General features: G+C 35.8%; 1 protein-coding gene across 8 annotated transcripts in view; it reads left to right on the top strand.

Moving 5' to 3' along the window:
• The window catches only part of LOC128871750 (TLD domain-containing protein 2), a 319890-nt gene that overhangs the window by 115052 nt on the left and 178426 nt on the right, over positions 1–26412 (top strand). For 5 of the 8 annotated variants that reach the window (XM_054113783.1, XM_054113781.1, XM_054113784.1 and 2 more), the window contains exon 5: positions 11165–11236. The exons of the other annotated variants lie outside the window; for them this stretch is intronic. In XM_054113783.1, the coding sequence (XP_053969758.1) occupies positions 11165–11236 (72 nt within the window). The remainder of the gene's footprint in view (positions 1–11164; positions 11237–26412) is intronic. 8 annotated transcript variants of the gene reach the window in all.

Below are 26412 nucleotides of genomic sequence, written 5' to 3'. Positions count from 1 at the left end.
AGGAAATACGTGTAACTAATACGTATTGACGACTAAACTTAATTCTCATAATTTAATGCACTGACAATTTCGAAATTACATAAATTGTTTTGATATTTCGGAGCTGTTTGAGAATTTGCATTTTTAATTTTTTTTTTTTTTCAAATAATTATTTCTTAGTATAAGGCAGCTAATACTCGTATTTGTTGACTGCGGTCCATCTTTTACTAACAAAACTATCCAGTGAACAAATCAGCTGTTCGTTAATCCGCGTAACAACCGTCTGTCGCACTACAATTTTATTAAGTACTAACTGCGCCGCTAATCGCGATTAAACTCGCCGTCTGTCCACTTCGTATCTCACACACGTTATGCAGTAGAGGTGTTAATTCAACCTAACCAAAAAAAGACATGTATTTATTATTGTTGCTGATATTTAATAACTTTTTTATATTATCTGTAGAGTTGTATATTAGTTGTTTTCAAAATCCCTATAAAAATAGTTAAAATATGTTTTTGTTGGACACTTGGGAAGGATTTCATACCAAATTCATGGAAAACTTAATTTTTTAAATTCCATGCTAATTTTCAAGCGTTGGCGACATGGGTAAATTTAAATGCTATTAAGCTATTAATGCTATTAATGGTTGATTCGCATACAAAGGGCCCTCCTCTCCAAAGTGCTGACTCTCTGAGCCCAGTAAAAAAGTATCATGGTTTAGGTGTGGGTCAACTCAGTATTTCTTAAAACACAGCACAGTGCATTTTAATTAATTTTTTATTAACATAATAAACACAAATATATTTTAATATAAATTCATCCATTGAGTGACTTAATTTATAATTTGAAATCAACATAATTATTATGCTTAATAAAAATGCCTGTACGAACAAAAACTATACATTTGTTTACAAATCAAGTCGACCCTGAACAAGTTTTCCAGCGAAACCGGCATTGTGTAAATACACCACAACCTGAAAAATTATTGAAAGAAGTTTCGCCAGCTATATTTCCCTTGCGGACGTGTTGTTTACGAAAAAAGTCCCTGGCTACCGGCTCGTGTAGCCAAGTATTTATAAACCACTCACATAAATACCTACACACATTTACTTAAACTGCTTCTTTCGTTGAATTAAAAGCTATTTCCATGCGCTGAAAAGGCCACACATCAAAGGTCATTTCCATTTAAAGAGCAAAGAGTTTCCTTTGTTAAATTTTTGGCCTCATAATTCAATTTTGGGCGAAAAAATTGTAAACAAATGACGCCGCCAACCGTAGTCAGATAGGTATTACGTTTTGAGTGAGCACGTAACGAATTGTGCCGAAAGCGGCATTGCACGCACTGTCTCCGCAGAAGCACTTGTGCTCAAAAACAACTACATATTTTTAAATTAGGATCAACTGAGATTAGGTCAGACGGCTTGTGCTAATTCGTGAGTGAGCGCCTGATAGTGTAAAAACTCAAACATATTTACTTATGCTGTCGGATTAACTTACGTGTACAGCCTCGTTTCAAATACATAAGAGCATGCACGTTTTTCGTACAGTCTTCTTCTCAATTTCATTGACATTTTCGGTCAATAAGGTTTGCGAGTAGCGCTTCTGAATTGTGGCAATTTACTTTGGAAAAATAAAATTTAATTAAATCTGTTCGCGAAGTAACTTTACAACATGCTGCCCATGTAGAAAAGATGTCTAAGGTGTGACCAATATCAGACCGTTAATTTCGGCTCTCAGCGAATTTGACAGCATCAGCTGATAGGCTCACGAAAAAAAGGATGTGTTTACAAAAAATTGGGCTTGTGTTCTTATTCTTCTTAATTGGCGCGATAACCGCTTACGCAATTTTGGCAGAGTTTAACAAAGCGCGCCAGTCGTTTCTCTCTCGTGCTAACCGGCGCCAATTGGACACACCAAGTGAAGCCAAGTCCTTCTCCACCTGATCTTCCCAACGCAGAGGAGGCCTTCCTCTTCCTCTACTACCACCAGCTGATACCGCATCGAATACTTTCAGAGCCGGAGCGTTTGTATCCATTCGGACGAAATGGCCCAGCCAACGTAGCCGCTGGATCTTTATTCGCTGCGCTATGTCTATGTCGTCGTAAAGCTCATACAGCTCATCGTTCCATCGCCTGCGATATTCGCCATTGACAACGTGCAAAGGTCCAAAAATCTTACGCAGAATCTTTCTCTCAAACACTCCAAGCGTCGCTTCATCGGCGCTTAAGTGGCGGCTCCCAAACCCAGCGCACAACCAGTTATCCTGGAATGCTTCGCCTTCTAACATTAGCTCACTCCCGAGCTGGTGTTCGGAAGCTACCCAGAGGATACGTGGGCTAATCCCGGACGTTGTGAACTGTTTGAACCTTATGCAGAAGAATCGTCCTGGCAACTTCCAAGTGAATGGCGGTCAGTAACTTTCCCCACTTGCGTGGACTTCTACACATGGAACCATCTTCTGGGTTTGTGTTAGAGGTATACAAAAAAATCAATATCGTGCCCGCTTACTATATATTGTTTCGTTGCGGTTTGAACGACTGTTTGGACGAGTGTGAAAATACAGAAATCCGCTGCCGAGGGCCCTGAGACCTGACAGCCGAATTTGCCGCTCAATTTTATTTTGCACCATATGAAATGGTGGAATATGGTAAATCTGTCATTTTTGCATGTTGCCTATGTAGTCTTCAAAGGTACCACCTCAAATAAATGTACGGAAAAAATTAATATCCCATAACAATTATGAAAGGGCTTATTGTATTAAAAGTAAATTAATCACCGCTCTCAATTTATGTAATTACATAACTTAGAGTCCAAAATTAACGGCTCTCTCAGTTTCTTAAGGCTTTGGTAATCATTTATACGAGTACACGTTTCCCGTTTCGCAAGTTGCTCCTAATTTTGTTAAGTTACGTTCAAGTCTAGAGTAATTACACTTTGAGTCGGTCCAAAATACTGATATATGTATGTATTTATGGTAGAAGTAGTTGAAAACAGCAACAGAAGCTCAATCTGCTAAGTCTACAAACACACATACAGTCATGCACACGTGTATTTACAAACATACCATCCGCCAACCGTACTTGCTGCATACTCGTATGTGCGCTACATCACGTAAGCAAGTCTGCCCAGCGTAAAAAACGACGAGATCCACAATGAAGGCAACGAAGGCTGAGGAGAGTGCGGCATATGAAAATTAATTTAATAAAACCTAATTTAACTGCAAGATATTTTAAGTAGTAAATATGCATATTTGCTTGTAAAGGGTGTTATTTTAGGAGCATAGACAAAATTTGCAGATTATCAATATTTTTGTTTTACCCGCTTGCAAATTTAATTAGCATTTGGTGATCGTAAATAATTTCGGTCGTTTGGCTACCAGGTCTACATCTTATACAAATCATTCCGGTACTCCCGTTTTCTACCACTTTTTCCAGCATAACCTGACTTATCTCATCAGCAATGTGCCAAATGTTAGCTGTCAAGTCATCTCTTGGTTTATCCACATAAGCAGTTTAATTGTGCATTCCACAAAACAGGACTTCATAACTAATGGAGAAGCCTCTCGCTCCAATAACGTGATGGCTTCGGACGTTTGTACCAACTTGTTGGAACTATCGAAACTGTTGTAGACGATTGGCATTGGCGTCAGTACCACAAAGGCGGGAAGTTGTACTTCAATGCCCATTATGAGCATGAAACATCATTGGACGAGCTGCTTATTTATCAAGAGTTTACTCCGTGACCGGACCAGACTTGCCATTTCCAACGAAACTGTAACCAAAAGAAAAGAAAGAAATAATTTTCCAGACATCTGAAGCGGACTCTTTGTAGTTTGTTTAACTCGCAAAAGAAGTTTAAAATGGATTCCACAAAAATCGTTAAGCGGCACTCCCACTATGGCGCCTATGAAAGGTTGTACGTTCGGTTTCAAGAACCTCAGCCTATTTTTTCATGGAGCGGCAATGAAAGAGAAGTAGCCTTCTTTTCAACTTGTGAGTCCTTACATGGCATTTTGGCATTTGTTTGAGGCCATAAAGAAAACACTTGGTACGATTATGTACCCGAATAATTTATTAATAATTTTATGCCACGCGATGCCTATACAAATATTTTTTCTTAAAATTAATATTTACAATTTTTACTTACTCGCCCTATTTATTGATATATTTGGTCAGTTGTGTGCCACTCATAAACTTCCTCATTTTTGCCACCGTTATTAGCACCGCATAAATTAAGCAGCGTATAACGTCAGCGGCATAAAGTTAGGGCTGCCAAGTCTTAGTGCAATCAGCAGTACTTACATGTCAAAAAACCACTAGAAATTCGTAGTACGTTGCCATAGGAATGTTTCACAATTCGATATGCGCTTCTATAGACCGATTCCATGTTAAGGAACAAAAATATTTTGGTTTTTTTCGTAAATTTTTCTGAAAATGAAAGTATAATAAAAAAAAACAATGTAAAGCAATATAAAAAGTTGTTTCAAAAGTGTTTAACAAACAAACTTTTTCCAAAACATTTTTTAAAAAGAATGTTTGGTCCCACAAAAATAGAAAAAAAATTAAATTTATAGAAATATTAAAAAGATTATTAAAATTTTTCAATTTGTTTAATTTTGTGAATTGAATCTAAGCTTAACCTTTCCGTCATATGTTTTAGGTTTTAGAATACACCATAATTTTAATATACAAAAACAGAAAGAAAAGGAATTATGTACAAACAAATTTTTTAAAACTTGATAATTCTTCCCGCCCCATTGTTTTGAACCCAGGGTTGGCGAATAAGTTCGTAACGTTTTCACCGAAGACTTTTTTTAAACGAAAAACAATAATTTTATCAATAAATTAATCAATTATATTTATATTCGCCGTTGTTGTTTACAATCTCTTCCCACTTCTTGACCAATTTGTTGATGCCATTCCGCCAAAAATCGTCTGGTTTGGTTTCGAAGAAGTTGTTGAGCCAGTTTTGAAGGACCTCTTTGTTGTCGAAGGTAACGCCCTTCATATGGTTTAACAGGGAGTGGAATAAAAGCTGAACGGTCGTCACAAAGTTCGAAGAATACGGCGGGTGCTGAGGGACCTCCCATCCGAGCTCTTGGAGTGCAGGTTCGACGGTTTGTGCAAGATGGGGCCTGCCTGTCAGTCAGGTCTCTTCAGTCGAATAACCTCATTCACGCGGTATAGCTGGGCAATGTAGAGCTCATTTGTTGTTAAATCAAAAATACCACTAACATAGTTTTATAGAGCAGAAAGAGTTCTATCGAATGAGGACTTACCCTTTGCCAAGCAGCAAACAAATCGTTGTAAAATAAAAGAAAATATAAATACGCTATGAACTTATTGCCCAACCCAATAATATAATAAAAATTTCGAACTTGTATATAAAAAAAGAAACCGGTGACCCTCATAAGGGTGAGATTTCCTGATTGACCAATTTCTTCTCAAAGCATTCAATTGATTCAATAGATAATTCAATTGTTGTTGTAAGTATACGTACATATGTATAGGCTCCTTCTTTTCGTCCATACGCCAAATTACGGCTTATTTTAGAGCAGCCTACGAAAAAATTAACTTTACCAACCAAAAAAAAGTAAAAGACGAATAAAAATTTAATATGATTGTAATAGTACTCGTTTCAGTGCCAATACAAAAAATAACTTAATACTTATTTTGAATTTACCGAAAATCAGTGCATTTAAACTTTCTGCACCAAAAATCAATACGTTTGGCATTCCTACATGAATTAAGTAATGCGTGTATCCATCATTTGCAAAGCAATTCGCTAGTAAATAATACAATTCTGCTTGAGCATACAAATACGAGTATTTAAAATTTTCAATTTGAAATGTACCAACAATAAATTTTTTTCCAGTTTTGCCCAAATATTTGTGATGCAAATATTTTTAAACAGGCGGTCATGTAAATGTAAATTGTCCGCAAACTGCTTAGCATGCAAAATGTAATAAAAACCGCAGCTAAATATGGAAGAGAGGAAATAAAAGCGGAAATATTAAAAAAATAAAGTACGTGTCCACTCGCACTCAGCCCATTACCACTGTGTACTTTAACTCAAGGCTTTCTTTCTCTTGCGCTTGTTCTTGTTCAGAACACATTGTCGTCGTGCTAATTGATCATAAAGCGCTTTAAATTAATTTAAAAGGAACCCATTAGCGCTTATTATTGATAAAGACACAAGAACATCAATTTTCATATACATACTAAAGTATATATAATGCATACATACTATATGTATATGTGTTATCAAAGTGTTAATTGAGTAAAAATTAATTTATAGATGTATTAATCAGCGTGTAATTGATGACAACGGTATTCCTAAGCTTATTTGATGTCATAATTGCAGTCTAAACCTACTATAGACTTCTTATTAGTAGAACCCAGTGGCGCAATGGAGTTGTCATTAATAACGGGCTTGCAAAATTCTATGAAAAATTATCAGATTTTTCCCAGTAGCCAAAAAATGTATTCTGATTTCATGTTGCTTAGATCAGCTGCACCAACCCTGCTTCTAAAACTTTGTAGTAGTTTGAATCCTTTTGACTGTTGAAATTCGAATTCGTTCTGCTTACTCGTATCAGAGCTTTCACTCCTTCAGTCAATTTAGATCCAGCTGTGATGTAATTACAGGTGTGGCGATTGAGCGGAAGTCCTTTCTTCTGCCCGTCTGGTCACTTTGTTAAATAACTCATGTTTAATAATTAATAACTTTGTATGCCGAACGGGTCCTTTTATAAATCCTAAGATTTACACAACGAGCTTCCATCCGGTTGATGATCTTCATTGATCCACATTTTACTCAAGAACCTCGTAAGATCATTTGGCGAGTCGCCCCGCACTCAAAAGACATTTACAGTGCAATGCTTACTCTACTGGAACAAAAGGTACTAGGCCAAAATTTTACAAGGGCTAAGTCTTTGCATTGTCCTGCGAAAAACCCTTTGAATTCCCTGACCTTGTACCTGGTAAGGTTAAAGGATGTTTTGAATCCCCCAGCTGATACTTTCGGAAAGAAAGTTTGATGTCATAGTTACCTTTCGTGGTCTAATCAGTTTGTGTTCGATCCTGGGTTCGAAGTCCCTGTGAACACGAAAGATTGGATGGTAGAAAATTTTGCTTCGAATGCTGTCGGCTGAGTGCCTTATTTCCATTAAAAAATAATCTGACAGAAACCATCTGCTGCTCAGAGACGGCATACAATTGTCTGTCTTTCCGTTTATAGGACAACATCAAGACACACCCCACAAAGTTTATGCGAAGCTCGGCCAAGCACTTAAGGATGGTTGTACAAGCATACTTCCCAATTGCATATAGTACACACACATACATAATACTTGGAGGTATATTGCAGTTCGAAGAAGGGTTCAGAATCCATAAGCCTCTGTGATGGCTCTTGCTGCCGGCTGCCGAGAATATCTGCCAGTTCGTTTCCAATGTATCCAAAAAAAACCAGGGGCCCTTAAAAAAAGATTTCATCAGAAGCGAAGTAAAAACACTTGAATCAATTTCAAAAGAGTAACCACATATAGTACATTTTAAATATTTTACGCACTTTTCGCTTGATTAAAAATATCGTCATTAAATCCCTATTAGCGTACAAAGTATTATGGCATTAAAAATATTAATATATGTATTCCACCAAGTATTTTGTATTTGTATTTTAGCCATTTATTTTAAAGTAAACATTAGCAGTAAACCTTTTAGAAATGTGCATTAAATAGTCATGGAATTACCTGCAATTTTTTAAATGCCCACAAATTGCCTTCGCCCGCCCCGTTCTCGCCCTCTCACCCAATATATGTATGTAAGCTTGCAATCCTCCAAGCAATCTGCATGTCTACACAAGCACAAAACTTATAATATGCATTTATTATGGCCATGAATTTTATAGACCAAGTGCACCAACAAAATACTGAAAGGATTCGAAATGTCAAAGACACATGCACACAAATGCATTGAGACTCCTCTCACACCCACATACCCACTAACTGCTCCTTCACTTTTCCGCAGCAGTTAAACCACATTACAGACGCTTCACTGCAAGCTAGATGAAGGTTGGGGTGTGGCAGAGGGGTAGTGAATGCGGCGCAACTCGGCGAACTACGCGCGCATAAAAACCGCAAAACGATTTAATAGACTGTGATTCCGTTTAACGTCGTTTAGTTTAGCATTTGCGCGTAAACACACACATATATATATACCATATATATAAACATACACATACAAGACGACATTCATTGCCAGTTAGCGGTTTTTTCGGAGTTTAGGAGTGCATCTGTACATACAAAGGGCCTTTCAAGTTGGAGTTTATTTTTCAAACTCAAATTAAAAACATATTTGAATGGGAATCCCATTGCATGCTTAGTAATACAGGGTGAACGATATGAAATGTTACCTATTCAAAACTATAACCATAACTTTTTTGTGTGAAATTAGTTTTTATTGATTTCAAAGACAAAATTATTCAAAAATGATTACAATTTTAACATATATTCATTTTAGCTCGATATGACCACCTTTTGCCTTGACTATAGCCTTCAAACGGTCAAAAAATGAGTTGCATACTGCACTAATGTGATCTTGAGGTATTTTGGCCCATTCTCGTATAATCGCTTTTTTCAGCGCATCCATACTGGCATATTTTTTAGTCCTCACCTTGCTCTCCAAAATGGACCAAATGGAATAGTCCATCGGATTTGCGTCTGGCAAATTCGAAATCCATTGTATGGACGAAATGAAGTGTGGAACATGATTTTTTAACCATTCTTGGTTCACACGAGCTTTATGAGACGGTGCCGAGTCCTGTTGGAACGTCCATGGTATACGCCCGAAATGTTTGCGTGTCCACGTCTCTAAAGCAGCTTCTAAAACATTTTCCCGATAATAAGTCGCATTCACTTTGACACCAGGCTCGATAAAAACGATTGGAGAGCGTCCACCAACGGTCACTGCGGCTAAACCATTACTTGCGATGGGAAAATGCTTCGAGTGGCCATACGTAGGCTCAAATTCTCGTATGAGCGTTCGGGCAAGTAAACACGATCGTGTTGAGTGTTTATGAACTGCTCAATTGGGAATTTTTTTTCATCAGAAAACACAATGTTAGGAAATTCACCACGTTCGTGCAAGCGCAACAACTCCTTTGCTCTCTCGCACCGAACTTTTTTTTGCTGGGGTGAAAGACGTGTGCTTTTTGGAACTTGTAAGCCTTGACCTTGAGCTCATTTTTCAATATGCGTCGAATGCTGCGTTGCGATATTTTCAGTTCTTTGGCCATTTTTCTTCCACTTCAACGTGGCCTTCGTTCAAGTCGAGCCTTCACTTTCCGAACCATTTCTGGCGTTGTTGCGTGTTTTTTGGTCCACTTCCATAGCGTTTTGCAATACTATCAGTATCATTGTAACGTTTTATAGTGCGATACACAAACATTTTATGCACTTTGAGGTGACTGAGCTCACGAACAATGGCTGGTTGTGATTTTCCAGCCAAATATAACGCAATCACACTATTACGTTTGAATTCCATCACAGAAAAAAAATTCAACAAAACTGAGACGCAAATGCTTTTGATGGCTTATAAACAATGTATTGAACTGTCATTGGAACAATTTTGACGTTGATGTCATGAGCTGTTTTACAGATACAAGCAGTGTGAAGTTGGTAACACTTCATATCGTTCACCCTTATATGTATGTACGACTGGCAGAGGGTATACAATTTATGAATGTTAAATAATATTTCCTCAGATGACCCTTGAGTGCAAGCGTGCAGAAGTCGATTGTTTTATTTTTTTTGTAAAATTTTCAATAACATTTCTTATCTTTTGGAGTTTAAAAGTTTTCTGTTCACGTGAATCCTACTTCGTAGATAGCGTTATAGAGTAGACACACTGCTAGTCTAAATGTGTTACATCGGGAGCTTTTGTGTGCCAATTACTACTGAATATCTTGAAGTTATTCTTATTCTTCTTCTTCCAAAAATCTTCCGGAGACTGTTTCTCTCAAACACTCCAAAGGAATGAAATTGAAATTATTCCTCGAAGGAATTTCGTTTGCATAAATTGATTGTTTCGTTGGCTCTGTGGCATATCGTACCGCCTCGCTAAAAGTACTATGTTCAATAAATATTCCTATGAACAAAAATAGCCCAAAACCTTTTGATATCCCCATATCGTAACCCGAAGACGATAAGTGCCATTTCAGTTGCATTTTCGAAGAAAAAAGACACTGTGGCACACCCCCAGATCACAATGCAGAATACAATAATACGAAAGTAATACAAAGGCATCTCAACGTGTCGCCTTGGATTTTCTAATGCCCTGAAAGGAAATGGGCTCCACCTGAGAAAATTATCTTTTCACATGAAAAAAATCCGAAGGGTTCCCTTGGTTGAAATTAACAAACAAATTTTCGACACTGTGAGTTGCCGTATAACTTCAATTCTTGTGCCAAGTGAGCCAATTAAGGCTTAAGAGCAAAGCCTTATACGAAATTCGTCATGTGGTGGTAGTGCAGATAGGCCGAACTTCTATGAACGCTTTTCGATTAACAAATTCTGATCTTTCTCAATGATTTCCTTTATAGCTGCGATGACTTTAAAATTTTCGGCCGGTACGAACGTGCACCGGTGCTTTTATATGTCAGACGGAGCTAGTTGACCCAAATTTGTCAATTAATTTTTTTTTATTCCGGGCTTTATTTTTCGAAATTGCAAATTGCCACAGATCCCCCATTTTCGTAGTTAGTTTTATAATTTGTAATGCTTCTAGAACGAACTCGCGCTCATTTTAATAAATTGCACCTTTTCCACTTAGCATCTGTCAATCGAGACACTATCGAACTGTGACAGCTGTAAAAATGAAATCTGCTAAAAAAGAATTTCGATCTTGAGAGACCCTCTACTTTCCGCTAGTCTGACATGCAGGGAGAAAAGCAGTTTAAATTCACTGAAAACACAGATATTTTTTGTGCTATCCCTTATTTTACTTGGTAGCACTTTTTTTTATTTATTACATTTTTGTAATACATTTTAAAATTTTCATATCCTTTTTATTTGATATTTATTTTAGAATTTTATTTATTTTATTTTTCTTTAATTTTTTTATGTTCCTACTCGATTTTTGGTAATTCGTTGAAATCCGCAAAAACAAAATACCACTACATGCATAGGTCACGTAGGGCTAGTCAAGATGTTTCGCTTATGTCACGCAGTGTTGACAATTTAGCCGTGCCAGTGCGTCGGTAAGTACACAAACAAATTAATCCTTTAACAGTACACAGATATTTTACATAACCTTGGACATACTTTCTAATGTAATATATTTTTTGTAATTTCTAATTTTTAATGTAAAATCGGTTATAAATATTATAAAAATTAATGTGATAATATTTGTTTATATTTATGTGCATATGCATGACTGTCAATCTAATTTAGCATGCATTTTGAAAATCGCTTGCTAGCATGCTCCTGTACGTATTTGATTCATGTTTGGCACAAAAGAGCACCATTTAACTAGAGAAAATTAATATATAATATATAATATAATAACTATTATTTTTTTATTTTGAATACAATACTGTGCAAATGTGGCATATGAACAACTACATAAAATGTATACAAAAATTAAAACAAAATATTGATATACATAAATACATATTTCTACCATAATCGCCCCTTCATATACCAATAATATGCATATGTAAAATTATATTGAAATTTTTTTCAGCATCTTTTGTGGAAATAGTCAAAATTTCGCACTTGTATTGCAATTTTTACTAAGACTTCAACTTATAAAAGCTAAAGAGTTCCATTAATTTTTGAGGTCGAAACTCGGTTCAGTTAACAATATAGGTCCAAAATCGAGTGGAACCGAATATTTTTTTCCTAACATTTTCTTGCCTAATAAAATAATTCATAAGACAGAGGGCAACACCTCCATTGTTCTCCGTAAGCAATTTGAAGTAATGAAATGAACATGTTCCTTTTTTATACTTTTTTAATACATATTTCATTGGCGAATAGGTTTCGAAATCGAAATCAAAATACATGGCTTGACATACTCGTACATATGTATGCAGCAATTAAACACTAAGTGGCAACTGTTATTCAGTATGTGAAATTTTTACGCTGAAAACTTTACACTTTTGTACTTTTCTGATGATAAAATACAATCCTAAGCTAAGGCGAAAATATATAAGTATAAAACAGGAAGACGAATTAACGGAAAAACTATTCGAATTAGCAAAGCGAATGCATTAAAGATGGTGACATTAGACCAACAACAATATTTTGTACATTAGAATGTCACGATAAAAGAAAGTAGAAAAGAAAAAGAAGAACTACGTTGAAGAGTAGAAGTGCACCTGGAGCTAGAAGCATACGACGATAGTGCGAATGGAACGGCTTTTCGTCATTTCATTTTATGCCGATAACCTAATGTACACGGCGAAAGAAAAAACAAATCAGCTGGTGTATTAATACCACCTTTAACAGATTCGCCTTGCGAATTACCATATGCTTGTCATTGGAAAAATATTCATTTCTATTCATTTCAATCTTTCGATGAAATGGCTCTTATAGCTAAAAAGTTCAAAGAAATAAAAGATTACAGAATTCTTTTTGTTTTGGACGAGCCGAACTTGAGTCGAAGACGATATTTACATAAACCCAAGTGACGTCAGTAGCTTATCGTAGCACGCTGCAAAAAGTAGGACTAGATTGAATACTTCTTAGTACAAGACCACGTTAAGCTGTAACCAATACTAGAAACCAAATAGATTAAAATAATAAAAAACAAAAAATATGCATTAACATCTCCTTCTTCTTTTTTGGCGCCATAACCGCTTAAGCGACTTTGACCGAATTTAGCAAAGCGCACCAGTCGTTTCTTTCTCGTGCTAACCGGCGCCAGTAGAAAACAACAAGTGAAGCCAGATCCTTATCCGCCTGATCCTTCCAACGCAGAGGAGGCCTTCCTCTTCCTCTGCTACCGTCAGCTGGTACCGCACCGAATACCTACTTTCAGAGCTGAAGCGTTTGCATCTGTTCGGCCAACATGGCCCAGCCAAGGAAGCCACTGAATCTTTTTTGGCTGCGCTATGTCTATGTCTTCGAAAAACTCATACAGCTCCATGAATACACAACTAACCCATTTGGGACATCATATGGACAACTTACATTCGACCATTCTTTAAAATGGATCTACTGAACTATTTTATATACTGATTACACCTTCGTTAATTTCTTATTTTTGTTTGTCTAGATGAAGTTTGGACTGGTTGCACAGGACTATTCCTTGGACTAATTAGAATAGACTGATTCAGACACCTATATCAAGCAACAAGACCAATAAAAAGTATAAAACGTCCGATATGGTCCAACACAGCTTGGCATATGGCATAGACTCGTACATATATATGTATGATATGTATGTAACTCGGTATGTTGTTGTTTTGTAGTGGTATGAACATTCCACATACATGTACGGGTGATGCTGCTTGACTGACAGTCCTTGGACGGATACAAATCCGGGTCGTTCTGGTAACGTGGTACCGACTTTTGCTTAGTTTTTATCAATACACGGAGACATTTCTAAAGTTTTTTGTGGCTTGTCGGGTAATTTTAGAAACTGATCAGCTGATAACTTTTAGTGAATTCCTGCGAGCACACGGAATAATGTAGTCACCAGCGATACCGTGTTTCGGTTGCTCCGGCTATGGCTTCCAATATTGGCAGTAATTCCTGATCCGATAAATGCCACTGCAAATGCGTTGTTGGTTTTGGGCTATAGTCTTGTCCCTAAAGTTTAAGAAATGTTTTGAACAACACACACGACTTACTCAATGGTTTTTTTTTCATTTCTTTCACTCAGTACATGCATCAATTTCTCATATGATTTATGAGGTGGTAAACTTAAAACTTAAGCTGTATAGTTGTAGTATCGTATGACAATTGAGCCAAATTGTATCCCATAAGTGTGGCACATTATGAAAGTTTCCCGCGCCACTTGGCTTAATGCTTTTCAAAAATGGGCGCAAGAAAAAGCAAATCTGCTGCTCTAGTAGCTTCACCTTATATGAATCCGCCTGTTTGTAAACAAAATAATTTAAAGCGAAATCTAGAATTACCCCAATTCAGCAGCTGATTCTGTCAAATTCACAGATAGCCGAGTAGTGGTACCGCGATATAATCTACGTTTTGTATTCTCTCAACAGTGGGGAAAGCCTAAGCTCTCACTGCCATACTCTTACCCAACAAAAGTGGTAACAAACTCCGTCCCGCAGCACACTATCATATTGCCATAAAAATACAACTGAAAGCAATACTGGTTGCGTATTTAGGTGCAAATAAATAAAAAGTTTATCACCTACACTTTATAGCGATATTGATTAGTCATTCACACAACCTACTTAAGGGGCACAGTTTCAAAACAGTTAACCCAAATTGAAGACATTAATATAGATTATTTAGGCATTTCCAAGCACGAGTACTCTACACTGAAGCACACCCGTCAAAATGAGTTTACTAAGATATCTAATTTTTTATGATAGGTAATTAACACATGGTTGCGATTTTTGAGGCCTCTCATACATACTCGTATGAGAATGGCACATTGGTATTTAATGTGCCAAATTCGAATCTTTGATTGGTTTGTCAAGATTAGTTTCAGTTTAGGAGAGTGATCGTAAGTTGGAAGTATTGGGCTGTCGTAATGGCTGTTGTTTACAGTTACCGGCACATAATAGCAGTAAAATGATAAAAGCTCGTAAACATTTTAAAGATGATTTATAACCATTTCCGTTATTGTTGAGTCTTAACCTTTTGCATTGAAGCGCCATTTTTTCCCACTGCTTCCTTCAAAGACGAGTACCTTGGAGCACGTGCAAGCTCAGCTGTTATAGCAGTAATTCAATTTGGGAAAGAGGACCATTCAGAACTACGAGGAGTTAATCCAAGATTGCACGTTTAATATTTATTGTATCTTTTAGAGAAAAAAAAAAACCTATGAGAATAGTCTCTTGCGGCTCTTGAGAAAAGCCTAGTCTATAAATTAATTCATAGGCCTGTTAAGAATTTCACGCAAACTAAGATAAGATAAGAGTTTATTAAGTAGAAAACTTTACAATATTTATGTTATCGCACAATTTACAGAATATGATATAAATCTTAATTCTACATCGTTATATTTGTATATTTATCACAGGTTTGGTTTTTTAAACGATTTTTTCTTTTTTTCGAAGGAAAAAACTACTATGAAAAACCTCCGCTATAAATCTTACAAGCTAGGGTTGTCTGTACGCATTTAAGTACCAGGGCCTAATTGAACTTTAAGAAAGTTCAGTTATTAGTAGATTGTCCGAAAAACTGGAACGAATTTTGAATCTTTTAGTCAAATTTTGTATTTGATCTGACAAAATCTTAGTTTTTGATTCATCATGAAGCTTTCTGGTGGAGAAATGCCATGGGAGTCGTAGCATCATTTTGAGTACCTTATTTTGGCAGATTTGCAGTTTCTTAACATGTGACTTTGCGATATTACTCCAGGCTGGACAGGCATATAATATTATTGGCTGAAATATAGACTTATAAATTATTAGCTTATTTTCATCACTTAAGCCTGAGCGTCTATTTATTAGGGGATATAACATTTTAATCGCCAAATTTACTTTCTCCTGTATGTACTTTACATGATCGCAAAAAGATACTTTTTTATCAAAAATCACCCCCAGATATCGTACGGTATTGGCCCACGGGATATCATAACTACCTAATTTCAAACCTGTACTTGGTAAAAAGCAATGACTTCTTTTTCTAGTGAAAAAGATAGCTTGCGTCTTACCAATGTTTAATTTTATTTTCCAAGTACACAAGTAGTCTGCCATGTTTTGTAGTGCATCTTGAAGTTTGGTTACGATTTGGTTACCAAATGCATGCGAATAAAATATGCCAATGTCGTCTGCGTACATGGCATATGAACAGTTGGCTAATTTGGGAAAGTCAGAGCAATAAATAATGTACAGTAAAGGACCAAGTACCGATCCCTGGGGAACTCCAGCGAAATTCTAAGTATGTGTGAGGCCTGCAGAGTCTTGAGTAGTAAAGTCACTTGCAGAACGAGAACAATAATATATTCTGATAGCCAAGCGGCAGTATAAGCATTAGCATCATCTATTACGACATATGTCCAAACTAACCAAACAGTAGGCATTGGGTTTAAATTCAATATCTCAGTTAATAGTAATCTCTATTGCAACGCAGACAATCAGGAATATCAGCTGAAACGGAAGAGCAGACGAATGTGGCAGAAACATTTCTGGAAAAATCCGCAGTAGTGACATAAAGATGCCTCCCCAAGCAAATGCAAAGAATAATCCAATCACATTTTTTTGAATTCTTTTGGAAAATATTTATCTGGCCATATATATGGAATGGCAAAAACAAAAACTAACCAAATTATTGCAAAACAAGACGACAGATCAGCTAAGGAAAACAAGAAGAGGAATGTTCAAAATTTTAGTAACCATCGTTGACCATTTATCGACAGGAAAATATACAGCAAGAATCGGACAACTGAACCTATTGCAAAATTTGGCTGACCGGCAGTGAAGAAAGAGTACAAAACACAAAATACATCGAATACAAATTATACTAGAAGAATCAATACTTTACAAAAAAAAATTTCCCAATTAAATTCAAGCTTTGTTCAAAATTAAAAACGAACTGAGGAAAGTGTAAACGATTTTTAGAAATGTATAAAAAAAAAATTCATGCAGTAAAATAATGTTATTTTCGGCAGTTAGCTACCTTATTATATTAGGACATAAACTGCTGTGTGCTGCGTAGGCTGTGACAGTAATCACATCGAAAAATAGTTATAATGCAAGGTTTTAGGCAGCGATATTTTTTGTTACGATCTATAGGATTTGAAATAAACTCTGAGAAAATCTGAAACAACGAATGATTTCATACTAATGATTTCATACTAATCCAACAAATCATTAGTCTCTTGCTAGGGTTTCAATCTAATTTAACCAAACTTTGTTATTTTTGTGCCTACGAGATAGCCGTACAACTAGACTCCTGAATGATTCCTGAAAGATCATTTTATAGGTAGCTACATAATGAAGTGGTTTCGTAGATTTTCGCAAGCAGAAACGAAAAGGGTCATTTCATCACACGATCATTTTTGTTGTTGTAGCAGCATAAACATTACCCATACATGCAGGAGGAATGCTGCTGGAGTGACAGCCTTTGGCCGGATATAAATCCGGGTCGTTCCTGTAACGTTAGTCGTTCCTTACGTTAAAAAATTAATAGCCCTCGCAAGCTCTTTAAGCCCGGATATTTTTTAGTAAGATTAAATCAAGTTGGGAACTTAAAAGTACATAACTTGAATTTCCATCGCGACTTTTCCTTTTGCTAACTTGGCAAATGTAAGCAATGTACATACATATAAGAAGAGCAAAGAAAATTTGCCGATAATCCAAAAAGGATAGCAGAGATTTCGGGGCATATCAAAGACATAATTTACAACTGCTTTTGGAGTCTAATCTGTAAAAGGGATTTCAAACAATACAATCAACTCAGCTCAACTGCGTTTCATATTTGATTTAACATTGCGACAAATGGGCGAGAGGAATTGGTTTTTTGTTATTTATTGAAGCCGCTTAAATATAAAACTAAACAATAAGTAATAAAGTCGATGTTAGCTCAAACTATGATATACATACTTGATGCATTATACAAAATCGTAAATAAGCAAATAATTTTATGGACTTGGTTGTCCATCAAGCTGGTAGAGATAGTAGACGATGTCGCGCCCTTTTTACAAAACTTTTTTAAATAAGTTTTAGTATTTCCACACGTCTATAGAAGCTCTAGAAAAAGATAGAATACAACCCAGTTGTATTTTTAGACATAACACAAGTATTTGATAAAGTCTGGCATGCATGCACAAGGTATTTAAATTATATCTGGAGCGTGAAAATTTTTTTTTTTTTTTTGCGAAAGTTAACAATGATTTTAGTGGACCTCACGAAATTAAAACAGGCCTGCCTCAAAGTAATATTCTAGGACCGGTCTTATACACTTTTTTATTGCCGGTCTAGCCTTGGCAGAACGCACGCACACAGCTACATACTGTTGTAATGGCCAAAAATTATCTCGTCTCCCTTGTCTCTCTACTGCACCACACCCTCGACAAAGTTAGTACTTGGTTGAACAAGTGGCGTATAAAAGCCAATCAAACCAATTCAGTACAGATCACTTTCACACTAAACAGAGACTCATATCCTCCCCTGCCAAATACCTCAAGCTGATCAGGCAACATACTTGGGTATCAACTCGATAGAGGGCTAACATGGCAGTCACATATATTCTTGAAGCGTAAGCAACTGGGCGTAAAGCTTCGTTCACGTTTCTCGCCACTCAATCAAAAATCTGCATTATCACTGGATGACAAAATTTTGATCTACAAATCTATATTTAACCCCACATGTAAATATGGTGGTCAAGTATGTAGCTCAGCCCCGAAATCAAGCATCGAAATCATGGTGTGTCTGCAATGAAATAATGCACCGAGATTCAAAACTACCAACTGTATTCAATGAAATGAGCAATATTAGTCATAAACATAATAACCGGCTTGCTATCCATCCAAAATCCTCGAGCCTCTAATATAACAAAGAACACCAACTTACCACGCGGACTAGGAAAAAATATATCCACTTATTTACCACAAAGATTTTCAATCTGAATTATGTGTAACGAGTTTCCCTGGAAACTCTTACTCACACTGCATTAAATTTTAATGATAAATATTAATAATTCTGAATGCTAAATTAAGATAGATTGTATATAATAAAATTAAGTTATAAAAACAAGATTGAGAAATTGGAGATAATATTTTCAAATTACAGTTATACGAAAGAAGGACGTGGTGAGTGTCGGATTTTACTAATTCTCAGCACCAACCTACTTTGCGTCACTTGTCACTCCATATCACTTGTGCACTACTAAAGTCAGGCATACGACTGAAATTATTGCATTTCTCAAAATGTATAACTAATATTGAAAAACCAATTCGAATTTAGCGCCTCGAATTATTTTAGAAGTAACTTTTGGTTCGTTAAGTCCACAAACCTCGTACTTTTTGGATCCGTAATTAATAACAACAGCAAAAAATTCACAACTGATTATTATGTTGGTCTAAATCGCTACCGCCGTAGCCGAAATGGGTTGGTGCGTGATTACCATTCGGAATGCACAGAGAGAACGTTGGTTCGAATCTCGGTGAAACACCCAAATTCAGAAAAACATTTTTCTAATAGCGGTCGCCCCTCGGCAGGCAATGGCAAACCTCCGAGTGTATTTCTGCCATGAAAAAAGCTCCTCATTAAAATATCTGCCATTTGGAGTCGGCTTGAAACTGTAGGTCCCTCCATTTGTGGAACAACATCAAGACGCATACGACAATTAGGAGGAGGAGCTCGACCAAACACCCAAAAAGGGTGTACGCGCCAATTATATATATACATATATTATATAAATCGCTTCAGCTTAAAAGACAAAATGCAAACAAAAGATATCTCAAGCACGCACAATTGAAATGAAAATTTACCGATTTTTATCTATTCGCCCTTCGGATATCAAAAATGTCGTAGCGATTGAAGTGTGCAAGCTGCTTTTTTCAAGAGCCCGTCCAGCCGTTGGTGATAAATATTGTAGTACGATATTGTCTTTTATTGACGTTGATTATCTCGTTGCCACTCTTTTGAAATATTTTTTTTTTTTTTTTGTCTTTTTAGTTTTTATTTTTATTTCTTTGTTTGGTTCAGCGATAATAACGATGTATTGGTATATCCAAGCAGGAGCTTGTATGTGCATATGTATGTATGTATGTCACTTACAAATGTAGGTACTTGTAAAGTCTGTGGCAACTCTGTAAGTAAACAGTGGTACCTCGAGCGCTAAGTAAGTTAGCCATCTTCATATTCAATTTTGCTGGCAATGAAAAGAAAAATGCGAAGAAAAATAAGAAAAATCGCAAGAGGCAGCGATTACTAGTGGAAGGCCAACTGCTGTAAGACTGCTTGATAATTTTATTTTATGAGTTGCACTTAAGAGCCACAGAGTAGCAAATGAGAAGATATGTTGCAATAAAGTTATTTACATATAATCATGTATCCGTGCATACTCGTACTTAAATATTAATATGAATACACACGTGTACAAACACACATATACATATATACCTATGTATGTGTAGGTAGATGAGAATATGTAGATTTAGGTGTTTTATAAAAACAAACTCACCTCTATTTGCTGTCCTCTGTGGTTTGCGGTTATACACATATGTAGGTACATACAAACACACATGCATACATACATATGTATATATATGTACGAGTGCGAATAGGTATGCACTCCATTCACGCTGCTGAGTGCAAAAAGAAAAGTCACACTTTCAATGGTGAAGTTATAAGGAAAAGTGTTTAAGACTGACGGTCAATGACACTCACTTCACTTGATTAGCAATGCTTACCACTTAAGAGTGGCATTAGTTGACTAAGTACCCAGCAGTAAATCGAACTAGCGACGGTACTGGTGTGCGCCCCCACAAAGTTGAACCAAATTTTGAAATACGTTCTCACTGGTCCGATTTAGAGCAATTCATTACATTTAATTCTGTAGGAAAAACAGCCGATTCACCGGCTGGTTCATCTAGCGCTTCGAATTCAATTTAATTCGGTTGTAAATAAATATAAAATGCATGAATATTTTTTAAGAATTTTTTTTCATTAGAAAAAGTATATTTGCATTAAACACAGAACGCAATTCCACTCCAGTGACTTCGAAAACATGGCTTACAGTAGCCTTTTCTGTTATGTGAAGCTAAACAAGATGGATCTAGTACTCTTTACAAGAAAATACAGATTCTAGCTTAATCCCCCTGTAAATCTCAAAATACCACTCTCACTTCTAAATAGCCTACGAAATATCGTAAAATTATTATGGGCACCAGGCTGAGGTAGGAGTTGATAGAAAATGTAGACTATATTGACTGCAGGACTTGGCTTTATGGAATCAACTCAGATAACTGCATATCTGCACCTGTAAAATTGTCTAAGATATCAGTCCGTTTATTTTTAATGTAACAGAGCAAATGGCACAACTACGACTCGGTCACAATAATATACGCGAACTGAACGGCAGCTCCGATTACTGCATTGTCCAGGCTAGCTTCCAAAAGAGGCAGAGTGCAGGACTTCGGTTCAATCACCATATCTGCAGCTTCTTCACAGACAGATTTAAAACGATATTGTAAGCAAACGCCTTGCAGAATGCATTAAAATGTGATTATCTTGTATCACTGCTGGCAAAACATCAAAGGAAGCCAGGACTCCATTATATTGATATTTCTCACGCAGAGAAAATATCCCCCTTTTTTCCTCCTCCCATGCAGCAACTCCCCTTCTGATATCGTTGCACTATGTCCATGCACCATATAGAAGAAAACATACAAACTATGGGCATATTTTATGTCAAAAGAAAAGATGAAAACCCAGTGACGTGGAGGCAAATAGTAACAGAAGTATTGATTCACACCGAACTGTGATGATAGATGTTATGTCTATGCTGTAGTATAGCTTATTACAGCTCATCATTCCTTCGCCTGCAGTAATCGCCGTTACCAATGCTTAATAGTTGACATCACCGGCCTTAATTCTGCCTTTTCCAAACTGATTAAAGAAGCAAAGCGAATGGGTCTGGTGATGAACGAGGATAAAACGAAGTACCTCCTGTTATCAAACGAACAGTCGGCGCACTCGCGTCACTGTTGACAGTTATGATTTCGAGGTTGTAAAAGGCTTCGTTTATTTAGGAACCAGCATTAGCATCGATAACAATGTCAGCCTTGAAATCCAACGTAGAATCTCTCTTGCCAATAAATGCTACTTTGCACTAAGTAGGCAATTGAGTAGTAAAGACCTCTCTCGACGAACAAAATTAACACTCTACAAGGCTCTCATCATGCCCGTCCTAATGTATGGCGCAGAATTGTGGACGATCACAATATCCGATGAAGCGTCCCTTGGAGTATTTGAGAGAAAGATTCTGCGGAAGATTTGTATACCTTTGCACGTTGGCAACGGCGAATATCGCAGGTGATGGAACTGAGCTGTATGAGCTTTACGACGACATAGACATAGCGCAGTGAATAAAGATCCAGCGGCTACGTTGGCTGAGTCATGTCGTCCGAATGGGTGCAAACGCTCCATCTCTGGAAGTATTCGATGTGGTATAAACGCTCCGGCTCTGGAAGTACTCGATGTGGTTCCTGCTGTTGGTAGCAGAGGAAGAAGAAGGCCTACTCTGTGTTGGAAAGATCAGATGAAGATAGACTTGACTCCACTTGGTGTGTCCAACTGGCGTGGGTTTGCACGAGAAAGAAACGGCTTTGTTAAACTCGGTCAAAATCGAGTAAGCGGCTATCCTGCCAATTAATAAGAAGAAGAATGCGTAATAGTCTATAATCCATACATCTCTCGTTGTATCTTTCGTTGGAGTGATGAGAAAATTACAAAGTTTTCTCGAGGGTGTATTTTACTGCTCAATTGCCCACATAACTCAAGGTAGCACCAAGGCACGAAGTCTACGAGTCTAAGCTTTTGATACCACTTCTTGGTCAGAATAAATCCGCAGTGCGCACTTTGCAGGCACTTACTATTCAATCACTAACTAAATAATCAGGCAAAATTATTATAACTGCATCTAATTATCTACTAAAAAATAGCAACGTTTGCTTAATTGTTTTATACTCGTAGGCGCCTACCAGTCCACTTGGCTTTTGAGTTGTAAACTGCCTACTGTTGGCAAAACTAAAAATGTTTTTATGTCTCCAATTACCTGAGGGCAAAATCATAAATACATACATATATTTACCATTGGAGTGTACACTAAACTGCTATTATAACAGTCGTCAGTATAAGTGTCAGAGTATGTATGTACTCTCCTGTGGTTAGATAAGTTTCTGTGTAGATATGTGCAAAGTTCCTCTATATTATTGTCCATAGACATCGATGGAAATTTTGTGCCATCTTCGATTACGTAGTCAAGTGTTTTTTACATGAATATATCGTATAAAACTTGCACACAGAGATATGTAAGTAAGGCTGCGTCATTCTACACACACAAAAAAGCGCTACTGCTTCCCATTAGAATTATGAAACTAAACTTCATATTAAGGCCGGAAGACCGCCAAAATATTTTGGAAAAATATAAAGATTTATGTGAGTTGGCAGATTTCAAAGTACTTCCGAAAACCTCATTATTTTGATTTCGTTGATAAAATTTTTAAACATTTCCATGTGAACCATTTAAGCATAAGCCATTTTATCACACAGGAAAAATGTTTGTAAAAATATAAATATTTTTAAGGAGTTAAGGGTAGAGGCCCGAAAAAATGATGATTTTCAATAATTTTTTTGCTAGTCAATTGCTTTATTTTACAAAAATAAAAACATAGCATTAATACATCATGTTTCGATTTGACTCAAAAAAAAATGAATAATTGTAAAAGTTATCGCTGTTTGTGTGGAGCCTGTTTCTCCAGAAGCCCCTTGCGGTGATCATCACAAGTCCTTGGAGATTCATCTAAAATCAATCGGACAAGAGAAATTAGTTTTATTAATAGATAATCTTGTGAATAATCAATTTTTTTTTTCAAAATTAACAATATGGCGGTCTCAGGAAATATTTTGGAGATTTTCGAGAAAAAAAGCGACAGTTAATTGTTACAAAAAAATCGACATTTTTGAAAAAAAAAATCCTTCGATCAGGCACGAGTTTTTTTTGTTTCTCAAAATTTTGTGGAAATCTACTAAGCGGTTTTCAAGTTACAGTGATTACCAGTTCAAAAAACATTTTGAGAAAAATGCATTTAAAATTTAGCTATCGAGCGCCCGAGCCCCATTTGTTAATTGTTGAATAACTCGAAAACTCAAATTTTCACACAATATTTTTAAGATATGCTTAAAAAAAAGCAAAAAACAATCCAATTTTTTAAAAATTCTCACTACCCCTAACTCCTTAAAAACTAATTTTATTTATAAAAAAATTGATTTTTTAAGCCAATTTCAAATCGGTCAAGTTCAAGCGAATCTTGATGCATTTCTAAAGTCTTTAAATACAATAAATTTTATTTCAAACCGCAACATTTTTTGTTGAGGAGCCTTTATGTGTATGTATTTATGAAAAAACTTGTGGCTGCATAGGAAATTACGCTATAGCGTGCAATAACATTTTGCCATTCAAAAATATGAAATATCTACTTATAAACCACTTGTTTACAATTCCGCTAATACCAGTTAAATATAATGTAAAAAAATTAACCACTTAATGTAACTGTAACAACTTTAGCTGTAAACTGTTTTGTTGTTTGCAAAATTCAAAAATTCCAATCAATGTCTAATTAGAGCGATTAAACAATGTTGACGCTGAACTTATCGGTGAATACATCGTTTATTAGTCTGTTCGATCTCCACATTGAATATCACAAGTAGAAATCGTAAAAAGTGTGCTTTCTAAAAACGTTCGCATTTTAATCAAATTTATCCTTTAATCTGAAAGTTTAGTACTTTATAAGTATGTATCGGTAATTTTTTTAAGATCTTCAGAATTTTAAATGATAATATAAAACAGAAAAATTGTTGAAATTATTTTTTTTAATATAATCTGGTAGACCATTTCATGGCATTTATTTTTTGCATATCATATCCGACATATATCCGCGGCATTCGATCAGTCCAATTTTTGACCACTTTTTCTATTAAATCAGCCCGTATGGCGTCAATGGTGGCTTGAATGGCAAGTTACGTCGTCGGAGTCAGCTTAAAACTGTAGGTCCCTCCATTTGTCGAACAACATCAAGACGCACACCACAAATAGGAGGAGGAGCTCGGCCAAACACCTAGCAGCCTAGCCAATTTTTTTTTCTGTAGGACCGGTTGAGCAATATAATCGATGCTTTCCATTTCAATTCAACCGGGCTATTCGGGTCATGTTCTTCGATTTCGATGTAACTTAAATATGTTGCTCTCTGGTCGAAATAATGAGACACGTATTTTTTTGTTCGCCCGAAAAAAATTTTTTTCAAGAGTTATCGGCAATTTTGTTTTTCGCCTCAAACTCGATTTTTTTTAATTATATAAGAAACAATTTTTTTTAAATGCCCATAACTTAGTCAAAAATGAACCGATTTTAATAATTCTGGGTTCAAAATGATCGTAATTACTTACACAAGCGACTTCATGTAGAAACAATTGCAAAAAAGTAGTTGAAAATTTTTTATTTAGCAAAAAAGAAAAAAAAATTAAATTTTTTCAAAATTCAATATTTCAAAAAGTGTATTTTTTTTTTTTATAACTTTTTCCAAATCAAAAAAACATCTCAAACTTTAATTGAGCTGCATGCCTAGTAGCTAAAATGAGTTGTTTTTGAGTAATGAATTTTTGAGTAAACACCCTGTTTCGCACTTTTTGTTTTTTGCAAAATAAAAAATTTTCAACTACTTTTTTGCAACTATTTCTACATGAAATCACTCGTGTAAGTAATGACGATCATTTTGAACCCAGAATTATTAAAATCGGTTCATTTTTGACTAAGTTATGGGCATTTAAAAAAAATTTTTTCTTATATAATTAAAAAAAATCGAGTTTGAGGCGAAAAACAAAATTGCCGATAACTCTTGAAAAAAATTTTTTTCGGGCGAACAAAAAAATACGTGTCTCATTATTTTGACCAGAGAGCAACATATTTGAGTTACATCGAAATCGAAGAACATGTCCCGAATAGCCCTTTTGAATTGAAATGGAAAGAATCTATATAAGAAAATTTTTTTTAATTGCTCATAACTTAGTCAAAAATAAACCGATTTGAATGATTCTGGGTTCAAAATAATCGTAATTACTTACACGAGCGACTTCATTTAGAAATAGTTGCAAAAAAGTAGTTGAAAATTTTTTATTTTGCAAAAAACAAAAAGTGTGAAACAGGGTGTTTACTCAAAAATTCATTACTCAAAAACAACTCATTTTAGCTACTAGGCATGCAGCTCAATTAAAGTTTGAGATGTTTTTTTGATTTGGAAAAAGTTATAAAAAAAAAAAAACAGACTTTTTGAAATATTGAATTTTGAAAAAATTTAAATTTTTTTTCTTTTTTGCTAAATAAAAAATTTTCAACTACTTTTTTGCAATTGTTTCTACATGAAGTCGCTTGTGTAAGTAATTACGATCATTTTGAACCCAGAATTATTAAAATCGGTTCATTTTTGACTAAGTTATGGGCATTTAAAAAAAATTGTTTCTTATATAATTAAAAAAAATCGAGTTTGAGGCGAAAAACAAAATTGCCG

Source organism: Anastrepha ludens, chromosome 2 (assembly GCF_028408465.1).
Source record: "Anastrepha ludens isolate Willacy chromosome 2, idAnaLude1.1, whole genome shotgun sequence".
In the NCBI taxonomy this organism is placed as follows: domain Eukaryota; kingdom Metazoa; phylum Arthropoda; class Insecta; order Diptera; family Tephritidae; genus Anastrepha; species Anastrepha ludens.
The sequence above is the reverse complement of the archived record's forward strand: the minus strand, read 5'-3'. Positions and strand labels throughout refer to the sequence as shown.